This window comes from Engraulis encrasicolus, chromosome 14 (assembly GCF_034702125.1).
Source record: "Engraulis encrasicolus isolate BLACKSEA-1 chromosome 14, IST_EnEncr_1.0, whole genome shotgun sequence".
Taxonomy (NCBI): domain Eukaryota; kingdom Metazoa; phylum Chordata; class Actinopteri; order Clupeiformes; family Engraulidae; genus Engraulis; species Engraulis encrasicolus.
In genome coordinates this window covers 46,171,462-46,190,746 of record NC_085870.1, presented here as the reverse complement: position 1 = coordinate 46,190,746, position 19,285 = coordinate 46,171,462, and the positions used below count along the sequence as shown (strand labels likewise).

At 45.3% G+C, this 19,285-nt stretch overlaps 1 protein-coding gene across 3 annotated transcripts; it reads left to right on the top strand.

Annotated features, from left to right (window-relative positions):
• Positions 1-1,500: 1,500 nt before the first annotated feature.
• tmcc2 (transmembrane and coiled-coil domain family 2) lies at positions 1,501-19,090 on the top strand. 3 transcript variants are annotated; one of them, XR_010037572.1, is made up of 7 exons: positions 1,501-1,901; positions 4,058-4,162; positions 4,582-4,836; positions 6,753-7,489; positions 12,922-13,057; positions 15,492-17,197; positions 18,297-19,090. XR_010037572.1 is itself a non-coding variant. In XM_063215937.1 (6 exons), exons 1-6 carry the CDS (start codon positions 1,899-1,901, stop codon positions 15,789-15,791), a joined length of 1,536 nt encoding a protein of 511 aa, XP_063072007.1. In that variant the 5' UTR covers positions 1,501-1,898; the 3' UTR covers positions 15,792-18,267. The 3 variants fall into 3 exon arrangements, 2 of the variants coding, with proteins under 2 accessions (XP_063072007.1, XP_063072008.1); XM_063215937.1 differs by lacking the exon at positions 18,297-19,090 and having other exon boundaries at positions 15,492-18,267; XM_063215938.1 differs by lacking the exons at positions 15,492-17,197; positions 18,297-19,090 and adding an exon at positions 15,105-15,465.
• Positions 19,091-19,285: the final 195 nt, after the last annotated feature.

The window sequence follows — 19,285 nt, the reverse complement described above, 5'->3', positions numbered from 1 at the left end:
CGTTGAAGGGGGGGCTAATACTAATGTAGGGGGGGCTAAAGCCCCCCTAAAATAGGCCTAATGACGGCCCTGTGTGGTTGTATGTGTTTTCTACCTTTCAGACCTTACTTTTTTCAAATGTGTTTTTTGGCCAGAATTAAACCTATTCTCTTGCCATTACGGCGTACCAGCAGTACATTTTATACCGGTGCTACGCACCTGTGCACAACCGTTTGCTTTCACCCCTAGGTGTTAAAGGAATACTGCAAATTCACAGTTTTTTCATTTTTTAGAAGGAACAATCGTCATCTCTAGGCCCCTTAAGGAACTTAAAATCTAGATCCCTGTTTCTCTAAAACCAAGCGAGTCAGCAAAATCAAATGATTTCTGTTGATCTTGAATCTCTGCCAACTGTAACGAAAGTAGCAGGCATTGGCGACTGATAAAGCAATGGGTCATCTGCAGTCCTTTCAAAGCTCACTCTGCAGCACTGGACCTCAATAAGGTACTATGTGTGTGGTTGAGTGTGTGTGTGTGTGTGTGTGTGTGTGTGTGTGTGTGTGTGTGTGTGTGTGTGTGTGTGTGTGTGTGTGTGTGTGCGTGCGTGCGTGCGTGCGTGCGTGCGTGCGTGTGTGTGTGTACTGCCCAATCTACCTTTGTGAGGCCACTGCTATTAGAGCACACCAACAACGTGGGGGCCCTCGCTCCATGTGGGGATCCAATTCCTGGACCCCACATGTTCTGACCCCTTTTGCAGGGGTAGTTTTGTTGCTACTGCTATGAGTAAAAGTGTGTTTTGGTTAGGGCTCAGTTTAGTGTTCTTTAGTTATTGTTAGGGTTAATGTGAATGGAAGTCAATGAGGGCCCACCAAAGATAATAAGGTGTGTGTGTGTGTGTGTGTGTGTGTGTGTGTGTGTGTGTGTGTGTGTGTGTGTGTGTGTGTGTGTGTGTGTGTGTGTGTGTGTGTGTGTGTGTGTGTTTCTTCATGTGTCCTGCCAGTCACAAGCTCACTACGAAGGCTTGTGGGGGCGTTGTCTCTTTCTCCCTCTGTGATGACGGCTGGTGAATATTTCAGAAGTAAGCGCCTATCTACTGCTGACAGCTGCAGATAACGCACAGCTCTGGAGTCTGACAGGACTCTTCTAGATCTTTCCCTCGTGTCACTTGCCCTCTCTGCTGCATGTGCCTTGTCACCTCGCCGTGTACGCGGCAAAATAGAAGCCCCTCACCCTTTCCAAAAGCTGTAGTGGTACTGACGCATGCCCTGCTGCGCACCCCACCACCCTTCCTTCACCATCTCGCCATCCCTCCCTCCCCTCCCCCTCCTTCTGTTTATCCAGCTTGAGCTCAGAGAGAGGCACCTGCACGCGTGCGCTAAGCTCCCCCGCCCTCCTCCATCCAAACTCTCCCTTTCGCTTACACACACTCTGTCCTTCCCTCCCTCCCTCTTTCTCTCTCTCTCCCTCCCCTCTCTCTCTCTCTATCATATGCGCCTCAGCGGTAGCCAGCACTGTGCAGAGCAGGCGCACCGCTAGCAACGAATCTAGTGTCTCAGAGAAGGAGACCATCGCCGAACCGGACTGAAGGGAAGACAGCGGCCTGCAGTTAGATACAGTCATATAGAAGAAAAGGGATACTATTAGAGAGACAGAGAGCGGGAAACAGCAGGATTTGTGGGAGATGGGTGGCTGTGGGTGGGATCACAACCGCGAGAGTGCTAAACAATGGCACACGAGGCACGGCTAGAACCGTAGTCAGACAGTGAGAGGGAGAGAGAAGAGGGTGTGTGGGGTTTTTTGGGGAGGGGGAGCGAGTCTGTTGTGACTGAGAGAGAGGAGGGGGTGGGGAAGGCAACAGAGAGAAGGATGGGCCTCCTGTACAGAACTGCAGTGGCACTGCCAGTCCTGGATTAAACAGTATGGTAATGTTCCCAAATTATAATCTTATCAGTACCATTCGTTCATGTTCATACCTATAGCTTCATTTACCACTACCATTTTCAATTTGTTTTTGTTTGTTTCCTTTTTCCATCATGCTATATTCACCCATTGCTCCGTCATGCAACATCATCACCATCACCATCCAGTTTTTTTTGCCATGCTGCAGTGCATGTCCTTACATATGTCTTAAGTCAACGCCACATGCGTGTTGTATCATCCCTTGTCATCTCACAGGTCGCTTTTTTAGAGCCAACTCTTCATAATGGACACTTTAAGAAGCATTTTCTCTCGCATGCATGGGTTTGAATGATATAACCATGGTTGCCATGCTGTGTTTATATGTGTGTGTGATCGTGCGTGGCTGTGTTTACGTGGCCGGTGTGAGAATGCATTCCTTCTGCTTGAATAAGCTCATCTCTTGTAGGTCTCTCAGACTGATCTCTTTCAAAATCACAATAGTGTCCCTGTCCTATTGAATACGCAGCTATCCTGGCGGTGGTAATCTTTTCCTTTGACATGGATTTCCCTCTTGTCCTGCGTTTTGCGGTTAAATCCACTCGCTCGCCGTGCCGTGCGTCTTTTTCTCGCGTAACCTACTTTCTAAAAATGACATCGGATGGCCGGCTGTAGGGATCATTGCGGAGGGCTCCTCTGTATCTCTCTCTCTCTCTCTGATCGCCGGGAAAATAATAATAAAACAGATCGCCATCAGTAGTGTGTGTGGCTGGGCTGGCTCAACGGCAGATGAAACAGGACAGCTGTGCGAATGTGTGATAGTCGACTGATGGATGGCGAATCATACAGCATGGCCTTGGTTAGCCTAGATTTGAAGGCTTATATTTTCTCTGCTACGCTTCCCTTTTTCTGGGGGATTGCAAGGATGATTATGAGTGGGTCCGCGAGGTCGGTCAAATTTGCGGCAGGGCATAATAATTAACCCCGCGACGAGTGCCCCCTTCTTTTTTAGTGGGGAGCAAATATTGAAACTCAAAAACTGGCACAGCCCACCGCGTGCGTGCAGACTATTATTAACCTCACCAAGCGCCGGTGTAATTTTCTCCCGCTGAATCACCGTGTGAAAGCTCAGACACTGAAGGGAAGCTATGACTAGGAGATTTTATTAAATCGTGTTTATATAGATCATGTTTTACCCACCAGTGCGAAGCAGTGCGTGCGTTTTGGGTCTCGACTAGACTGTCCATTTACATGGAATGAAACAAGGAACTGAAAACATGGAATAATACTATACATCTTCAAAATAGTTTGGCCTAATAGATAGGCCGTATTCATTAAAAGCTTTAACTGCACGTTATAATTGCTACTTACAAATATGCCCTTGGTTTACCAGACTGTATCTGGGGGATTTGTCAGGGGCAGATGTTTCCTATTTTGCTTACAGTGCAGTGCAGTGGACTTCTTTATTTATTAACGCCAGATTTGTTTGGGCATATTTATTTATTTTCCACCCAAACTGCTGCAGTTTGCAAGGACAGGCCTATATTTATACAACTACACTACACTCATTCATTTATGGTCACTTCTGATAATAAATATGATAGATCTATGAGGCCTTAAAAGTGCCTTCATGTGTGTACTGGTTTACAACTATACCCAGGCATTCTCACATGTTTTACTCCCAGACTTATTAGGCCTATGTACAATTTAACTGCAGTCCATTAGACATAGTCCCAGCATAAATCCTGCCATGCGTTCACTGTACAAATTTAACACGGTTGATTTCAGATGAAGGGATCCAATTGCAAAGGTTTTGCTCTCTCAAGCAGTGTTTGACTCCCCCATTCAATGATAGATAAGACTGGACTATTGAAGATGCATTTTGTGCTGATATTAAACTTCCTCCTTTGATCTCCCTGCCATCCTCTCTTTCCCCTCCCTATCTTGTCCACTCCTATTGCCCTTTTCATTTCTTCCCTCTGTCATCTCTGTTTCTCACACAACTCTCACTGTATTCTCTCATCCTCCTCCTCTTCCTCATCCTTTTCCTCATCTTCTTAATCTTCCTTTTCCTCATTTTCTTCTACTCCTCTCTCCCCCTTCTTCTTCTTCTTCTTCTTCTTCTTCTTCTTCTTCTTCTTCTTCTTCTTCTTCTTCTTCTTCTTCTTCTTCTTCTCTGTAGCTGGATAAGAGTGAGGTGTCGACGTTGGGCCTGCCGCCCTCCACCAGCCATGGGGGATCTGATGGCAACATCAGCGTGGACGCGGGAGGCTCTGAGGCCAGAGAGGTATTCCTCAAATAGCCTGTGCTTCATTATTCACTGAGTTGGACAGGCTACCATCTCAACTCTTCTAATTGAGTAGACACTCTATCAGAGCTGATTTTCTATTTTTGTATATCTTATTATCTTGTTCATACATTAATACTGAGGTTCTTTTATGATTTGTTTGCTATAACATTATTACAGTCCTATAACATACTATAATACAGTTACAGTAACACAGGGTGATACACTTCACTACAATTCCACTACAATAATAGCCAATACGCTTCAATACAGTATCCCTACTGGTTGTATCTTAATAAACTTCTGTGTTCATCCATTCCTTTATCGATATATATCTCTACCCGTCCATCCATCCATCCATCCATCCATCCATCCATCCATCCATCCATCCATCCACTTTTCTACGCCCCCACCCGCAGGTGCAGCGTACGCACGTGGCCCTGGAGCACCTGCAGCAGAAGATCCTGAAGATCACGGAGCAGATCCGCGTGGAGCAGGAGGCGCGCGACGAGAACGTGGCTGAGTACCTGAAGCTGGCCCACAACGCAGACAAGCAGCAGAGCGCGCGCATCAAGCAGGTCTTCGAGAAGAAGAACCAGAAGTCGGCCCAGAGCATTGCACACCTGCACAAGAAACTGGAGCACTACCACAGGAAGCTCAAGGAGATCGAACAGGTCAGCTGATGGAGGGGTGTGTAGGCCGGGGGTTCCCAAACTTTACCATGACAAGGCCCCCCATATACAAGCCTAGTAGATTCCAGCCAAGGCCCCGATGACATGGGCCGTGTCGCAGTAACCCGTGAATCCATTACAACAGGAAATGTAATAAATGTAGTGGTGTCCACTATGGCATGAATAAGGCCATTTTGTTTTGCAATACTTTTCCTTTTAACCTGCTATGGCCCCCTAGCACCCCCTCGTGGCCCCACAGGGGTCCTTGGCCCCCACTTTGAAAACCACTGTTCTAGGCTGGGGTGGGATGGAGCTTGGAGCATTGTGTTAGAGAATGCAGAGTTAGGCATGCTAAAATGTGTGTGTGTGTGTGTGTGTGTGTGTGTGTGTGTGTGTGTGTGTGTGTGTGTGTGTGTGTGTGTGTGTGTGTGTGTGTGTGTGAGAGAGAGAGAGAGAGAGAGAGAGAGAGAGAGAGAGAGAAAGAGAGAGATGGGGGGAACAGGACTGAAATTTACATAATTCTTTATTACACCATACAATATGTGCTACAGAGCATAAAATCACATCAGCGGACAAAGAGAGAGAGAGAGAGTAAACCAGTGGTGTAGTAGGCTAAAGTGTGACTATTTTGGATATCTGCAATTTTAGCTTGTGCATGCATATTTTTTCACTTGCTTCACCAAGAAGTGATTGCACAGGAAACAGATTGTCTGAGGCAGTGTACACTACTTGCTCATATTAGAAAAGGATGTAGCATTGTTAATAGTAGTGATAATGCAGCACTTGAGATTTTCTTTTACTTTAGACATGTAAAAGTTGTATCTTTTACCTGACATGTTTCGACGTATTACTTCCGTCTTCATCAGAGGGTCACTGGGTTAAGTAAAAGAAAATCTCAAGTGTTGATTTAAACAGTTAGACATAATGAACATTATACTTGCAGTATTATGTATTAGTGATAATGCAGTTATAGGTATCTGTCTGTCACCTCACTTTCTGCTCTTGTCTTCCAGTCTTCCGCTTGCTCTCTTCTTCTCTTCTGTGTCTTACTTTTTTTGTCTTTTTCTGCAGTTCACTATCTTTCTATCTCTCCTTCAAGTATTATTCAGCACCCTGAAGACTACATCTACATCTTTTTGTGCAAATTCAACAAAACGAAGTTCAGAACAAACTCAAATAAATGACCACACCACTGTCTCTTTCAGCGTAGCGTAGATTTATCAGACCATGTCGACAAACATGATTGTGATTTCCTTTAGCCCTAGGCCATGATCAGTGACCAGTGTGTCATGACCAGTGTGTCATACAATGGTGATGGCCTAGGTCCAAAATGCAGTCATGTTGTGGACATGGTTTGATAAATATGTCATAACCGTTCCCCCTCTTCTTCTTTTCCCATCATCTTCTCATTCACCCTCACTGTTTCTTTATTTGTTCGCTACTTGTTCTTTCTTTCTCTCTTGGTATTGCTCTCTCTCTCTCTCTCTCTCTCTCTCTCTCTCTCTCTCTCTCTCTCTCTCTCTCTCTCTCTCGCTCTCTCTCTGTTTCTGTTTCTCTGTCTCTTTTTTGTTTGTCTCTCTCTTTCCCTCCTTCCTCTCCTCTCTTCCCTCCATCTTACTTTCACTCTTCCTCCCACTCTCTCCCCCGTCTCCCGTCTTCCTCTCGCTCTCTTTCTTGATTTCTTTCTCCCTCTCTGTCTTTATCTCTCTCCCTCTCTATATCTCCCTCCATTTCTCTCTGCATCTCTTCCCATCTTCCTTTCTTTTTCTCTCTCCATCTATCTTCATCTGCCCCCCCCCCCCCTTATCTCTGTATCTCTCCCCATCTTCCTTTCTTTTTCTCTTCTTCCATCTTCCCCCTCTCTCTCCACTCCCCTTCCTACTGTGTCTGCGTGTCTGTCTGTGTGCTGTGCGTATTAGAACGGCCCCGCGCGTCAGCCCAAGGACGTGCTGCGCGACATGCATCAGGGGCTGAAGGACGTGGGCGCCAACATGCGCGCGGGATTCAGCGGCTTCGGCGGCGGCATGGTCGAGGGCGTGAAGGGCGGAGTGTCCGCGCTCACGCACACGGCCGTCGTCTCCAAGCCGCGCGAGTTCGCCAGCCTCATCCGCAACAAGTTCGGCAGCGCCGACAACATCGCCCAGCTCAAGGACGCCCAGGCGGGCGAGGACGGCCACGGGGGCGTGCACCAGGAGACGCCGCGCGCCCTCAGCGGCTCCGCCACACTGGTGTCCAGCCCCAAGTACGGCAGCGATGACGAGTGCTCCAGCGCCACCTCCGGGTCTGGAGGGGGAAGTAACTCTGGTGGTGGAGGCGGCGGCGGAGGAGGAGGGGGTGGTGTTGGTGGGATAGGTGGCATTGGCGGCAGTGGTGTTGGAGGACCTGGAGGAGGTGGTGGAGGAGGTGGTGGTGGTGGTGGTGGTACTGGTGGGGGTGGTGGAGCGGGCCTCTTGGGCAGCCCACGGCTGGATGGGCATCATCACGGGCATCACGGAGGCGGGCACCACATGCACAGCTCATGGGACACGCTGCTGGAGGGCCTGCAGGAGATCAAGGCCAGCCAGGCGCACATGGAGGACACCATGGAGGACATGAAGGGACAGCTGCAGAGCGACTACGCCTACATGACACAGTGCCTCCAGGAGGAGAGATACAGGTAATACACGCACGCACACACACACACACGCACGCACACACACACACACACAGACGTGCACACACAGCTGTAGAGCGACTACGCCTACATGACATAGTGCCTCAGGAGGAGAGATACAGGTAATACATACGCACGCACACATGCGCTTACACACACACACACACACACACACACACGCATGCATGCACACACAGCTGCAGAGTGACTACACCTACATGACACAGTGCCTCCAGGAGGAGAGATACAGGTAATACACACACACAGACACACACACCTACACACACACACACACACACACACACACACACACGACGTACACACACACACACACACACACACACACACACACACACACACACACACACACACACACACACACACACACACACACACACACGCACACAAACACACACATACTAGATAGCAAGAGAGTGGATAGATGATAATAAAGAAAGAATGATAACAGAAAGGCAGCAGTAAAGAGCACTGATGTACTGCACAACATGACTGCTAGATAAAGATACAGACAGGCACTTCATGTACTGCAGAGGTCAAAATGCGGGCTGGCAGACTTATTTTCTGTCACTGAAGAAATAAGAGAAACCAACTGTGATACAACCCAGGGAGGAATGTAGAGCGACGTGACAAGAACAGTTGAATGACAGGAAAGGCACAGAGATACATAAGGCGAACTGGGCAAGATTTCAAAGTTAAAGCTGATAATGGATGAATGCATCCCCTCTCAACTGCTACTGCGCTCTGTGGGTTATAACTCACAAGGGCAGTTATGAGTAAGCGGTTAGGGCATCAGACTTGTAGCCCAAAGGTTGCCGGTTCGACTCCCAACCCGCCAGGTTGGTGGGGGGAGTAATTAACCAGTGCTCTCCTCCATCCTCCTCCATTACTGAAGTACTCTGAGCATGGTACCATTCCGCTGCACTGCTCCCTTTGGGGCACCATTGGGGGCTGCCCCCTTGCACAGGTGAGGCATAAATGCAATTTTGTTGTGTCCAGTGTTCACTTGCGTGCTGTGGAGTGCTGTGTCACAATGACAATGGGAGTTGGAGTTTCCCAGTTGGGCTTTCACTTTCACGTGTGCAATATCTGTACTGAGGACATCATGAAACAAACTTGAAGGAAATTCTTTATGTACATTATATATTTCTGTCGACTTCTGGCACACATTCAAAGATAGACTGAGAGGAAAAAGCATTAATAATAGTTGACAATAATTTTGTTGTTTATTGATTATATAAGTGAAAGCCCATTGGGAAACTCCAACTCCCATTGTCACTGTGACACAGCACTCCACAGCACATAAGTGAACACTGCACACTGCACACTGCACACAACGAAATTGCATTTTATGCCTCACCCGTATGTCTCACCGTGCCATGTAATTGCACAGTTTTAGACATGGGATGTTAAAGCTTGATATTGTGAGTGAGGTGCAGTCAGTAAAGACTTGGTTGATTCTCAGTGACTAATGTGTCAAGATTTGAGAATTGAGGGGAGATTTGGGACTTGAAATGTGATTGATGTCAGGTTACATTACATTGTTACATTATGTTACATTACGTAACATTTGGCAGACGATTTTATACAAAAACGATTTGCAATTGAGGATGTAATAATAGCATACAGTACATCACTTGCAGATACAAAGTGCAAAGGAAATATGCTGAAGAATCATGCAGATGCCAAGTAGTGTTAATGTTTTTATCATTATTATTAAGTATGTTAGCACAGGGTGAAGTGCACATAACATGCCTTAGAAGAAGGGGTGGGCAATTATTTTGGCCTGAGGGCCACATTGGGATTAGAATATTGACTGAAGGGCTGGATATCACAGGCAATTTGCCCTAAATATATACAGATAGTGCTGCAGAGATTGAGAGAGGAAAGTTGAGAGTTTCAGATTCAGCATACCAGAGAATGAGACACACGCCCTGCTGGAGAGAAACGGAAAGAGAAATGGCCCAGGCTGAAATGTGGGCATGGCATTGAAGAGAAAGGCATGCACAGGCATATACTGGAAAACAAACACACACTCTGGAAGAAGGAAGAGCATGTTCCTCATGTTTATATGGTTGTTTATTTCTTCAGACAGTCTGCACAGTTTTTTTCTCCTGTGACAGTATTCCATTCATGTTTATATTTGTTCATTAGTAAAATGATATACAGTGTGCATTCAATGTAGGTGTAGAGTAAGATGTAAGATTTATATGTAGATGTAGTTAGATATAGATTTAGATGTAGACGTAGGTTTAGACATTATACAGGAAACTATATGTGGGAGATGAGGTGTTGGGAAGAAATGGGCAACACTCGGCTAGACTTTCAGGACAATCTGGGCTTAACCCGACTAGACAGTATGTAAATTTAAAGATTAATTGATTGTAACAGTAAATAAGCTGAATACATAAATAGGCCTTGTCTACCCCAGGCTGAGCTTTATCCTGCCCTAAAACCCTGACATTAAGTTATATTAAGGGGACCTAGAGAAATGGGGTCTGGTTTAATGATGGCTGCCTTCAATATTGGCCTTAAGTGCAGGGGGAAGTCCTGGTTTGTGTTCATAGTATGGCCCTCAGAGGACTTTTACGGCCCTCGGATGAATTTGAAGTGGCCCCTCGAATGAAAAATGTTCCCCACCCCTGCAGTACACCCATGCAGGTTATTGTAAGTGGAGGTGTGGTTTTTAAGAAATGGACAATAAACCACTTTCGATGTCAGTTTAAAGGCTATTGTATGTGGAGGTGTGGTTTTAGTAAGAAACGAATCAGAAACTAAACTCTGTCTTGCCTTTATAAGCCACTTCATGTGGAGATGTGGTTTTGGTAAGAAATGGATGAGAAACCACTGGCTATTATTGTCTTTGAAGGTGAGGTTTGGGTATATAAAAACGGAAAGCAAAACACACTCTGGTAGTCCCTTCAGGCTACACAGATGAGGTTTTGATAAAGAAAGGGAGAGCAAACCACCATCTGTAGTCAGTTCACAGGCTACCGTATGGAGGTGAGGCTTTGGTGAAGAAATGGACAAGCAATACAACAGACTACTCTCCTCTTGACCCTGGTGTCTGGCCCCACTCTCCCCTTAGACTGGTGATTCATTAGTCTGTCAAAGATCATTCCATCTCCTCACTCCTGATCCATAACCCTCTGCTCTCTCAGCTCACTAGCGTCCCCTGCTGGTTGACTTTAAAAGCACTGCACAGCAGTAGCAGAAGATGATTATTGTTATCATCACTGTCCACCACAGGAAATAAATCACAATACAGCGGCACAAGAGCTTATTTATTTACTCAGACTCGCCCTGTTGAGAGCATCCTCTCTGCGGACAGATGGCTTTCCACTTTCCCAGCACGTGCACATGATTAACGAGCATATCTATTTCATTATTGGATTGTCCTCATTACGCTTCCATTAAGACAAATGATGTTCAGAGACGCCAGTGACGGCACAGAGATGCATTAGACGCACTCACTCCCAAAGAGGAAACCGGCACCGCAACTGCCTAATGGTTCAGAGCTACAGTACTGTATTTTGTGCAATAGTTTTCTCCCATCTAGTGGTGAGCTTGTACAGTACTTCCAACTGAGATACACACTAGGAAAAAGATCGAAAACGCACAAAATGGCTCATCGGTCATATACAATTCATTACAATATTACCACAAAGTGCCCCATTGCTCATTTTACTCATACATGAGCAAGGCACACATACATATGTATGTACTGTACTGAAATATATAAACGTTGTATATTGAGTGTCTTTGTGTGTTTACATAGACTGTGTGTGTACATAGACTGGTACTATGAAAGTGGCCTATTTCTTATTTTCCTTATTATAGTCTATAATATTATTACAGCCATGTAAGTTTTATGCATTTTCCCTGTAATATTCCTAGGCCTATATATTTCTCCCACCTAGTGGTGATAACACTGTACTTCCCACTTGACATGAGCTATTTTTACAGAGTTGGTGTGGTTGTCCCTTGGTGCCCATTGTCCAAATAGCATGTCATCCATTTCCTCACTACCTGTAGGGCTACTCTATGTGCAAGTAATTACTTATATGGCAAGAACACTTCACTTGGACGGGAGAGCAGATTCGTTTTTGATGACAATGTGCGTAGGATGAGTGGATAAATATTGTATCCATCTTTTAGTTGCTGGTTAGTAAAATACACAGTATTACTTTAAACACAGTTCAGCACCAGTAGAGTTATATATTGCTGTCCAAGGCCCCAACAAATGTGTGTTTATATCAGGGGTGGGAAACCTATGTCTCTAAGGCTATTTATGGCCCTTGAGGCTGTCTTACCCAGCCCTCGATATAATTTTAATGTTATGCAGTTCCACATAAAATATGACGTGTTTTGTAAATGAATCTTAAAAATTACATTTGCAATATAATTAAGTCATATTTTCAGGAGACCTAGTGAAGGTGGGTCTGCTGTCCAGGTTGCCACGTTCAGTATAGGCCTAAAGTGCTGGGGAAATCCTGGTTTGTGTTCATAGTACAGCCCTTGGAGGACTGCAGAAAATTTGAAGTGTCCCTCGAATGAAAACAGTACCCCATCCCTGGTTTATAGGCTAATAGGTGAATAGGAGTCTAACTAACATGACTTGGAAGAATGAGAATCTTTACAGACATTAATGAACACATTCAGTATATTATGAACTGATAAATATGTAGCCCCTTAATGCACGCCGTACCTCCTGAGGCACGCTGTAATAGACATTGAAAGTGAACTACTACAGTACTACACTACTGTGACAGTGCACTGGGCCTTTAGTAATACATTACGACTTGGTTATTGCCATTCTGGTAACAGCTAATTTTTAATGCCGTGTCTGAAGGGGTTAATCTGGGCTTTATTTATTAAGCAATCCATGTTTTAGTTATTAGACACTATGTGCTTTCAAATGTGTACAGTACAGGTCAAGGCCCTGACAGGTGTCATAAACTGCATTTCTAAGTACAACAGGCAAACCTAGATGACTAGAGGAATGGAAATCTTCATACACATATTGGCTTATAGGAACAAGAGGCGAACTAAAATGACTTGAGATCATATGCATGACTTGGATGAATGAAATTAAAAAAAAAAAAAAACATTTTTAAAGTCCCTACCATGGCTTCACGGCAGGGCACTCGTTTACTACTGTAAGTGGTCGAGCGGGGTTAGATTCTCAAACTGTCCTGTCACTAAGAAAGTCAAATAAATCAGAAAGATTTAGATAAAATAAATAATAATACTGTATGTTGCTATGGTTGCCTGATATGAAAAAGATGCATGAAAAATAGAAGAGCTTGTACGGTGTGAGCATAGTTCTTCTCCTTTTCATTTAATACACAGTGTTCCTTGAGTTACAGTGTAGTGCTGTCAGTGAAAGGTGTGTACTGTACTGTATGTGTTTGTAGATATGAGAGGCTGGAGGAGCAGCTGAATGACCTGACGGAGCTCCACCAGAACGAGATGACCAACCTGAAACAGGAACTGGTCAGCATGGAGGAGAAGGTGGCCTACCAGAGCTACGAGAGAGCACGCGACATACAGGTAATCTATACACACAACCACGCACGCACGCACGCACGCACGCACGCACACACACACACACACACACACACACACACACACACACACACACACACACACACACACACACACACACACACACAGCATGGTGGAAAAAGTGGCCTATCAGAGTTATGAGACGCACGCACACACACACACGCACACACACACACACACACACACGCACACAGAAGGCGCCGACAGTCCTTTGAGAGGGCACAAGATAGAGTATCTGGGTCAGCAATCACACCTCATTGCCACTCTGTTTAAGACATATGCACTCTATGTAACTGTGCACCTCAAGGATTTGCAGCGAGGCGTGCAGAGCACACTGTGTTTTACATTTTTTTAGTGCCTTAAGTGACAGATGGAAAGAACAGCGTGTTTTGAATGCATGCACTGCCCTAGCTTTGCATGGGTGTGTGCGTGTGCGTGTGTGTGTTTGTTTCACGTGCTTTCAAGTTGGTTGATGAACGGTACCTTGGCATGAATTTGTGGGTGTCTTCCATGTTCTTGTTCAAACAGAAAGAACAGTGTGGTTTCAATGTACAGCTGTACCCTTGCATGAATGCATGCATTTGTGTGCATTGCATGCATTGCACACACGTTTGTGTGTGTGTGTGTGTGTGTGTGTGTGTGTGTGTGTGTGTGTGTGTGTGTGTGTGTGTGTGTGTGTGTGTGTGTGTGTGTGTGTGTGTGTGTGTGTGTGTGTGTGTGTGTGTCTGTGTGTGTCTGTGTGTGTCTGTGTGTGTGAGTGTGAGTGCGTGCGTTCGTATGCATTCGTGTGTGTTTTGCATGTTCTTGTTCAAGTAGTAAGAACAGTGTGTTTTCAATGTATGTACAGCTGTACCCTCATACTGTATGAGTCTGTGTGTGTGTGTGTGTGTGTGTGTGTGTGTGTGTGTGTGTGTGTGTGTGTGTGTGTGTGTGTGTGTGTGTGTGTGTGTGTGTGTGTGTGTGTGTGTGTGTGTGTGTGTGTGTGTGTGTGTTTGACTTTGCACCCAACGTGTCCATACTATATACCACACATGTCTGGGTGAGAAGCATTCATGTGCATACACAAGTCCATGTGTATTTTGCATATTTAGTGTATCTACACATGCATGTCAATATTTACACCACATCTAGGCCACATTTGTATGAATGTGTTTGTCTTGTTTGTTTTTGTTTGTGTGTTGCAATGTGTGCATATACAGCATGCATTTGTATGACCATGTATGCCTTCACTACTCTTTGTGTGCGTGTGTGTGTGTGTGTGTGTGTGTGTGTGTGTGTGTGTGTGTGTGTGTGTGTGTGTGTGTGTGCGCGAGTGTGCGCGCGCACGCGTGTGTGTGTGCGTGCGCGAGTGTGTGTGCGTGCGTGAGTGTGTGTGTGATGTGGTGAAGTCACACCTGATGTGCATCACCACCATACACTGTATGATTAAAGCTTTAGCTAAATTACCGTCATGATGTCGCAAAGATTCATGGGGATTTCAACCTGTTGTACAAGTTGTAACAAGTTGTATGGCATAGACTGTTCTAAAGTGTAGAATGTTTGAGTACACTCTAGAACTGGGGCAAAAAATCCTTGTCATGAAGGGTTAGTGTTACATTAACCATACATCTTTGCGTGATATTATGAAATATAATGTAATGTAATGTAATGCACTGTAATGTGTCTATATCAATGGAGTTGAGCCGGACGTGCATAACCAAGCAGCAGTTGCTGCAGCATGCCTCTAATGTAACAATATAAGGCAATAGTAATATATCACCATATGTTTGTCCCTAAAGTAGGAAGTGGTTGAGTTGTGCCTGACGCGACAGCATTACTGTAATAGAATATCATGTAATAGTAATAGACATGTATCTCCATGTGTGTCTCTTTCCATTCCCCGACTGCAGGAAGCAGTGGAGTCATGCCTGACACGCATCACCAAGCTGGAGTTGCAGCAGCATGACTGTAATGTAATGTAATGTAATGTAATATATTGTAATATAATGTAATGCAATAGTTATATATCACCATGTGTCTATCTCTACTGCAGGAGGCAGTGGAGTCGTGCCTGACGCGCATCACCAAGCTGGAGTTGTAGCATGACTGCAATTTAATGTAATACAATATAATGTAATATAATGTCAGGTAATAGTAATATATCTCCATGTGTCTGTCTTTTTATTCCCCTACTGCAGGAAGCACTGGTGCGCATCACCAAGCGAGAGCTGCAGCAGCATGGCTTTAAAATAATGTAATGTAATATCATGTAATGTGAAATATGTCTATCTCTTTACATTACACTGCTGCAGGAGGGGGTGGAGTCGTGCCTGACGCGCATCACCAAGCTGGCGTTGCAGCACGACTGTAATGTAATATGTATGTAATGTAGGCATGTATGTAACAGCAATATCTCTGCATGTGTCTATCTCTACTGCAGGAGGCAGTGGAGTCGTGCCTGACGCGCATCACCAAGCTGGAGTTGCAGCAGCAGCAGCAGCAGGTGGTGCAGCTGGAGGGCGTGGAGAACGCCAACGCGCGCGCCCTGCTGGGCAAGCTCATCAACGTCATCCTGGCCCTCATGGCCGTGCTGCTGGTCTTCGTGTCCACCATGGCCAACTTCATCACGCCGCTGATGAAGACGCGCGCCCGCGTGGCCTCCACCGTCTGCCTGGCCCTCTTCCTCTTCACCCTCTGGAAGCACTGGGACTTCCTGGAGCTCTGGCTGGTGCCCAGCTGAGCTGCCGTCTGGACTGCTTTGGTTTGGTTTGGTTTTGGTTTTGGTTTTGGTTCGGTCGTCCTTCCTCCTCCTGCTTTTTTAAAGCTCGACCCTTCCTGGAGGTTTGGTTACTGTTCAGCTTAGCTTGGTTTGGTTTTGTCATCGTCTTTCCTTTTTGTTTTTGGTTTTTTTTCGACCGCTTTTTTGACATCAGCGTCCCTTTCTGGAGCTCTGGCTGCTGCCCAGCTAAGCTGTCTTTTTGATTGGATTGGTTTGGTTTGGTTTGGTTGGCTTTTTTGACATTGGCACCCCTTCCTGGAGGTCTGGTTGCTGCCCAGCTGAGCTTACTGCTTGGGCTGGATCAACCATCCATTTGGTTTGTCATCCTTCTCCTTTTTTTACCTCTGCCATCCTTCTTTTTCTTCACTTACTCCCTGCTTCTTTTTTTAAAGTCATGTGTAGCGCCGCTATGTTGGTCAGTCAGTCCATTGGAAAACAGTTTACTTTTTTGGAGGATTTGCACGTGACATAGGTCTGCTTGCTGACCTTGTTTAAAACTACCACCTCCTCGCCTCCTCAATGTAGTCCGTGACTACTCCTCCATGACTACCACCACCCTCTCTTCTCCCATTGCATTTTGATTTCCAACGCCTGTTATCACCAGCCTCACGTTTTCCCTGATTCTATTGCCCAGCGCTCCCCCCTCCCCTCCCCTTAACTGACCCCAAGAGCCAAACAGAACAGATCTGATTGCGAAATACAGACATACCAGAACTTTAACGTGAGGCACGTTCACAATCCTCTGAGTGAACAATAGGAGACAATATTATGTGCTTCATGTCTGTTTAATTCCCCCATCCTCTTCTTTCTCCCACCCAGAGCCAATGAACAATTTGCACTTTTCCCCTGCACGTCGTGTCTAGCCTGTTTTTAGATAAAAAGACAAATAAACAGCGTGATCACGGGGGATTTTTTTTAGCTGTTGCCAACAACAAACTTTTCCTGACAAGCAGGTGGACAACGACAGAGATGGTGACGATGATGATGATGATGATGATGATGAGGAGGAGGAGGAGGACATCTGAGCTCTGGGTGGATAGTGGTGACGACGCCCGGCTTGCATGCATGGGAAGGCTGACAAATGAGGACTAATGTTTGCTAATGACTGAAGCGCGACGGATGAGGCCTGGAAGGAGAACGGAAGGAAAGCGTTGCAAAAAAAGCTTTTTGTGTGGTCATCAGAGAGCAGAGTCAAAACAGAGAGACACAAACACACCGGGCTACCATGAGGACAGCAGCAAGCGAGCACAGCTCTGACCTCGTCTGGTCTGGTCTGGTCTGAACTTGGACTCCTTTCTGCTCCTGATGCTCCTCCATCTTTGTACAAACTTTTCAACTGGCAGCAAGTGAATATCATAGGCCATGAGGTGTGAAATGAACTTTTATAGCCTTTTCAATTTGTTTGTTTGTTTGTTTGTTTGCCTTTTTGTTTTCTCTTCATCCATTGCTGTTGTATGTCTTCGGTCGTTGCTTTAACCCAAGTGCACAGTAAGATGCGCATTTCTAATTCAACACGTAGAGATCAGGGCCAAAGACTATACGTAGATACTGTATTTGAATTCATATCAGAATTGAATTAACTCTCAATCAACACTTATCGAGTTGAATTTAACAATCCTTAATTAGAGTATAGGTATTTGGTCCTGATCTCTTGAGTGTTGAATTAACCCTGCAAAATCTTCTGTGTGGGATTTCCTTTTTTTATAATCTTGGTTTGCGCTAACCCTGACAAGAGTGAGAGATAATCAGAAGATGTGGCTAAAGGCCGTGCCGATGGCATTTTGTGATAAAGGCCTAGTAAGCTATATCACCATACAGGGCTGAGAACCGGAGAATGTGCTTTTAATGCATGCCTGCACATTGGCATCCATGTTACAGAGTGATAGGTGTAGATGAGATGGCTGTACGTCATGAGTGGTTTATTTAAAACACATTCCAAAGCTGTGGGACATGCTTACATAGGGGATGATCATATCCAGGTGAATTTATATGAATGAAAATCTATTGTCTTTCGAATGTTTCTCCATATCATGTTTTAAGGTATCAGCTTTTTTTGGGTCCTTTTTGCATAATTGTTAAAGTATTTCATTTTGTGCTGTGAACGTATGGGAGATAAGAAAAAACATGTTTTTTTAACTTTAGATGAATGACAATGATTGACATGTTGGCAAAAATGAAGAAGAACAACTGCAGAGATATAACTCAACTCAACATCTTAACACATCTATACAGCATCCAGGGCCATCAAAGCGTCTTTATAGCCCCCCGTGCTAGAGCATCATAGAATCTATATGATATCAGATTCACCGGCATGTTTCATCAATACCCCTTTCTATCCGGTTTGCTACCACAAGTCCATCACTACTTCGATTCTTAATAAAAGATTTCGGAATTGACACTGTGTTGTTAGCTTGATCTAATTCTTTTGGGGTTTTTTTGTGGCCTTTTTGACTTTATTTATGATAGGACAGTGAAGGTGGTGACAGGAAGCGAGTGGGGAGAGAGAGACGGGGAAGGGCCGGCAAAGGAAAGGGGCCAGGAATCGAACCCGAGTCAGCCGCATGGTAGACGAGTGCCCTACCGTTAGACCACAGCAGGGCCTGCTTGATCTAATTCTTCCCGTATCCTGCGAGCTCAGGCCAGTGTGTTCTGGCCACTTTTCATGTACGATAGCAGAGTGACACCTGGTGGATAGCTGTGTCAATACTCCTACAACACCTACAACATGGCAGGCAACTGGAGATGTTTACACAGGTGACAGGCGTGCCATCAAACAACATTCCTGGAGTTACTCATAAACGTGCTGCACCGACCTGCACACGTGCACACGTGCACACACGCCCATTCACTCACATCACACACAGTTCTCCCACACTGTCACAATGACAACAATTTAATTTTTGTTGGAGCCATGTCAGGAATTGCCTGTCTTTGTCAAAACACTCTGTTATAATCTAATTTCATGATCTTTTGTGAGAGAGACTGAGGCCACAAAATACATTTACAAACATAATGCGGTTACAAAATATGCAAAGAAAGGAGGACACAACGAGGCAGATTTTTGGTCACCCATAATCCGCGCGGTGGCATTGAATGTGTAGGTGGGATTAAGGCTGCCCACGATGCCAACTTGTGTATCCTGGTGAGTTTTTTTCTCCGAAAGCCCAAAAGGATCTGAGATATATTCTGCTTAGTCTCCAGTTAGCTGTAGATCTGTAATCCCTCAGATTAAACCACTACTGCTGCTCATAGCAAACTCAATTCCTCCTGTATCGACACTAATCCTGTCTCTCTCTCTCTCTCTCTCTCTCTCTCTCTCTCTCTCTCTCTCTCTCTCTCTCTCTCTCTCTCTCTCTGTGTGAGTGTGTGTGTGTGTGTGTGTGTGAGTGAGTGAGTGAGTGAGTGTGTGTGTGTGTGTGTGTATGAGAGAGAGAGAGAGAGAGAGAGAGAGAGAG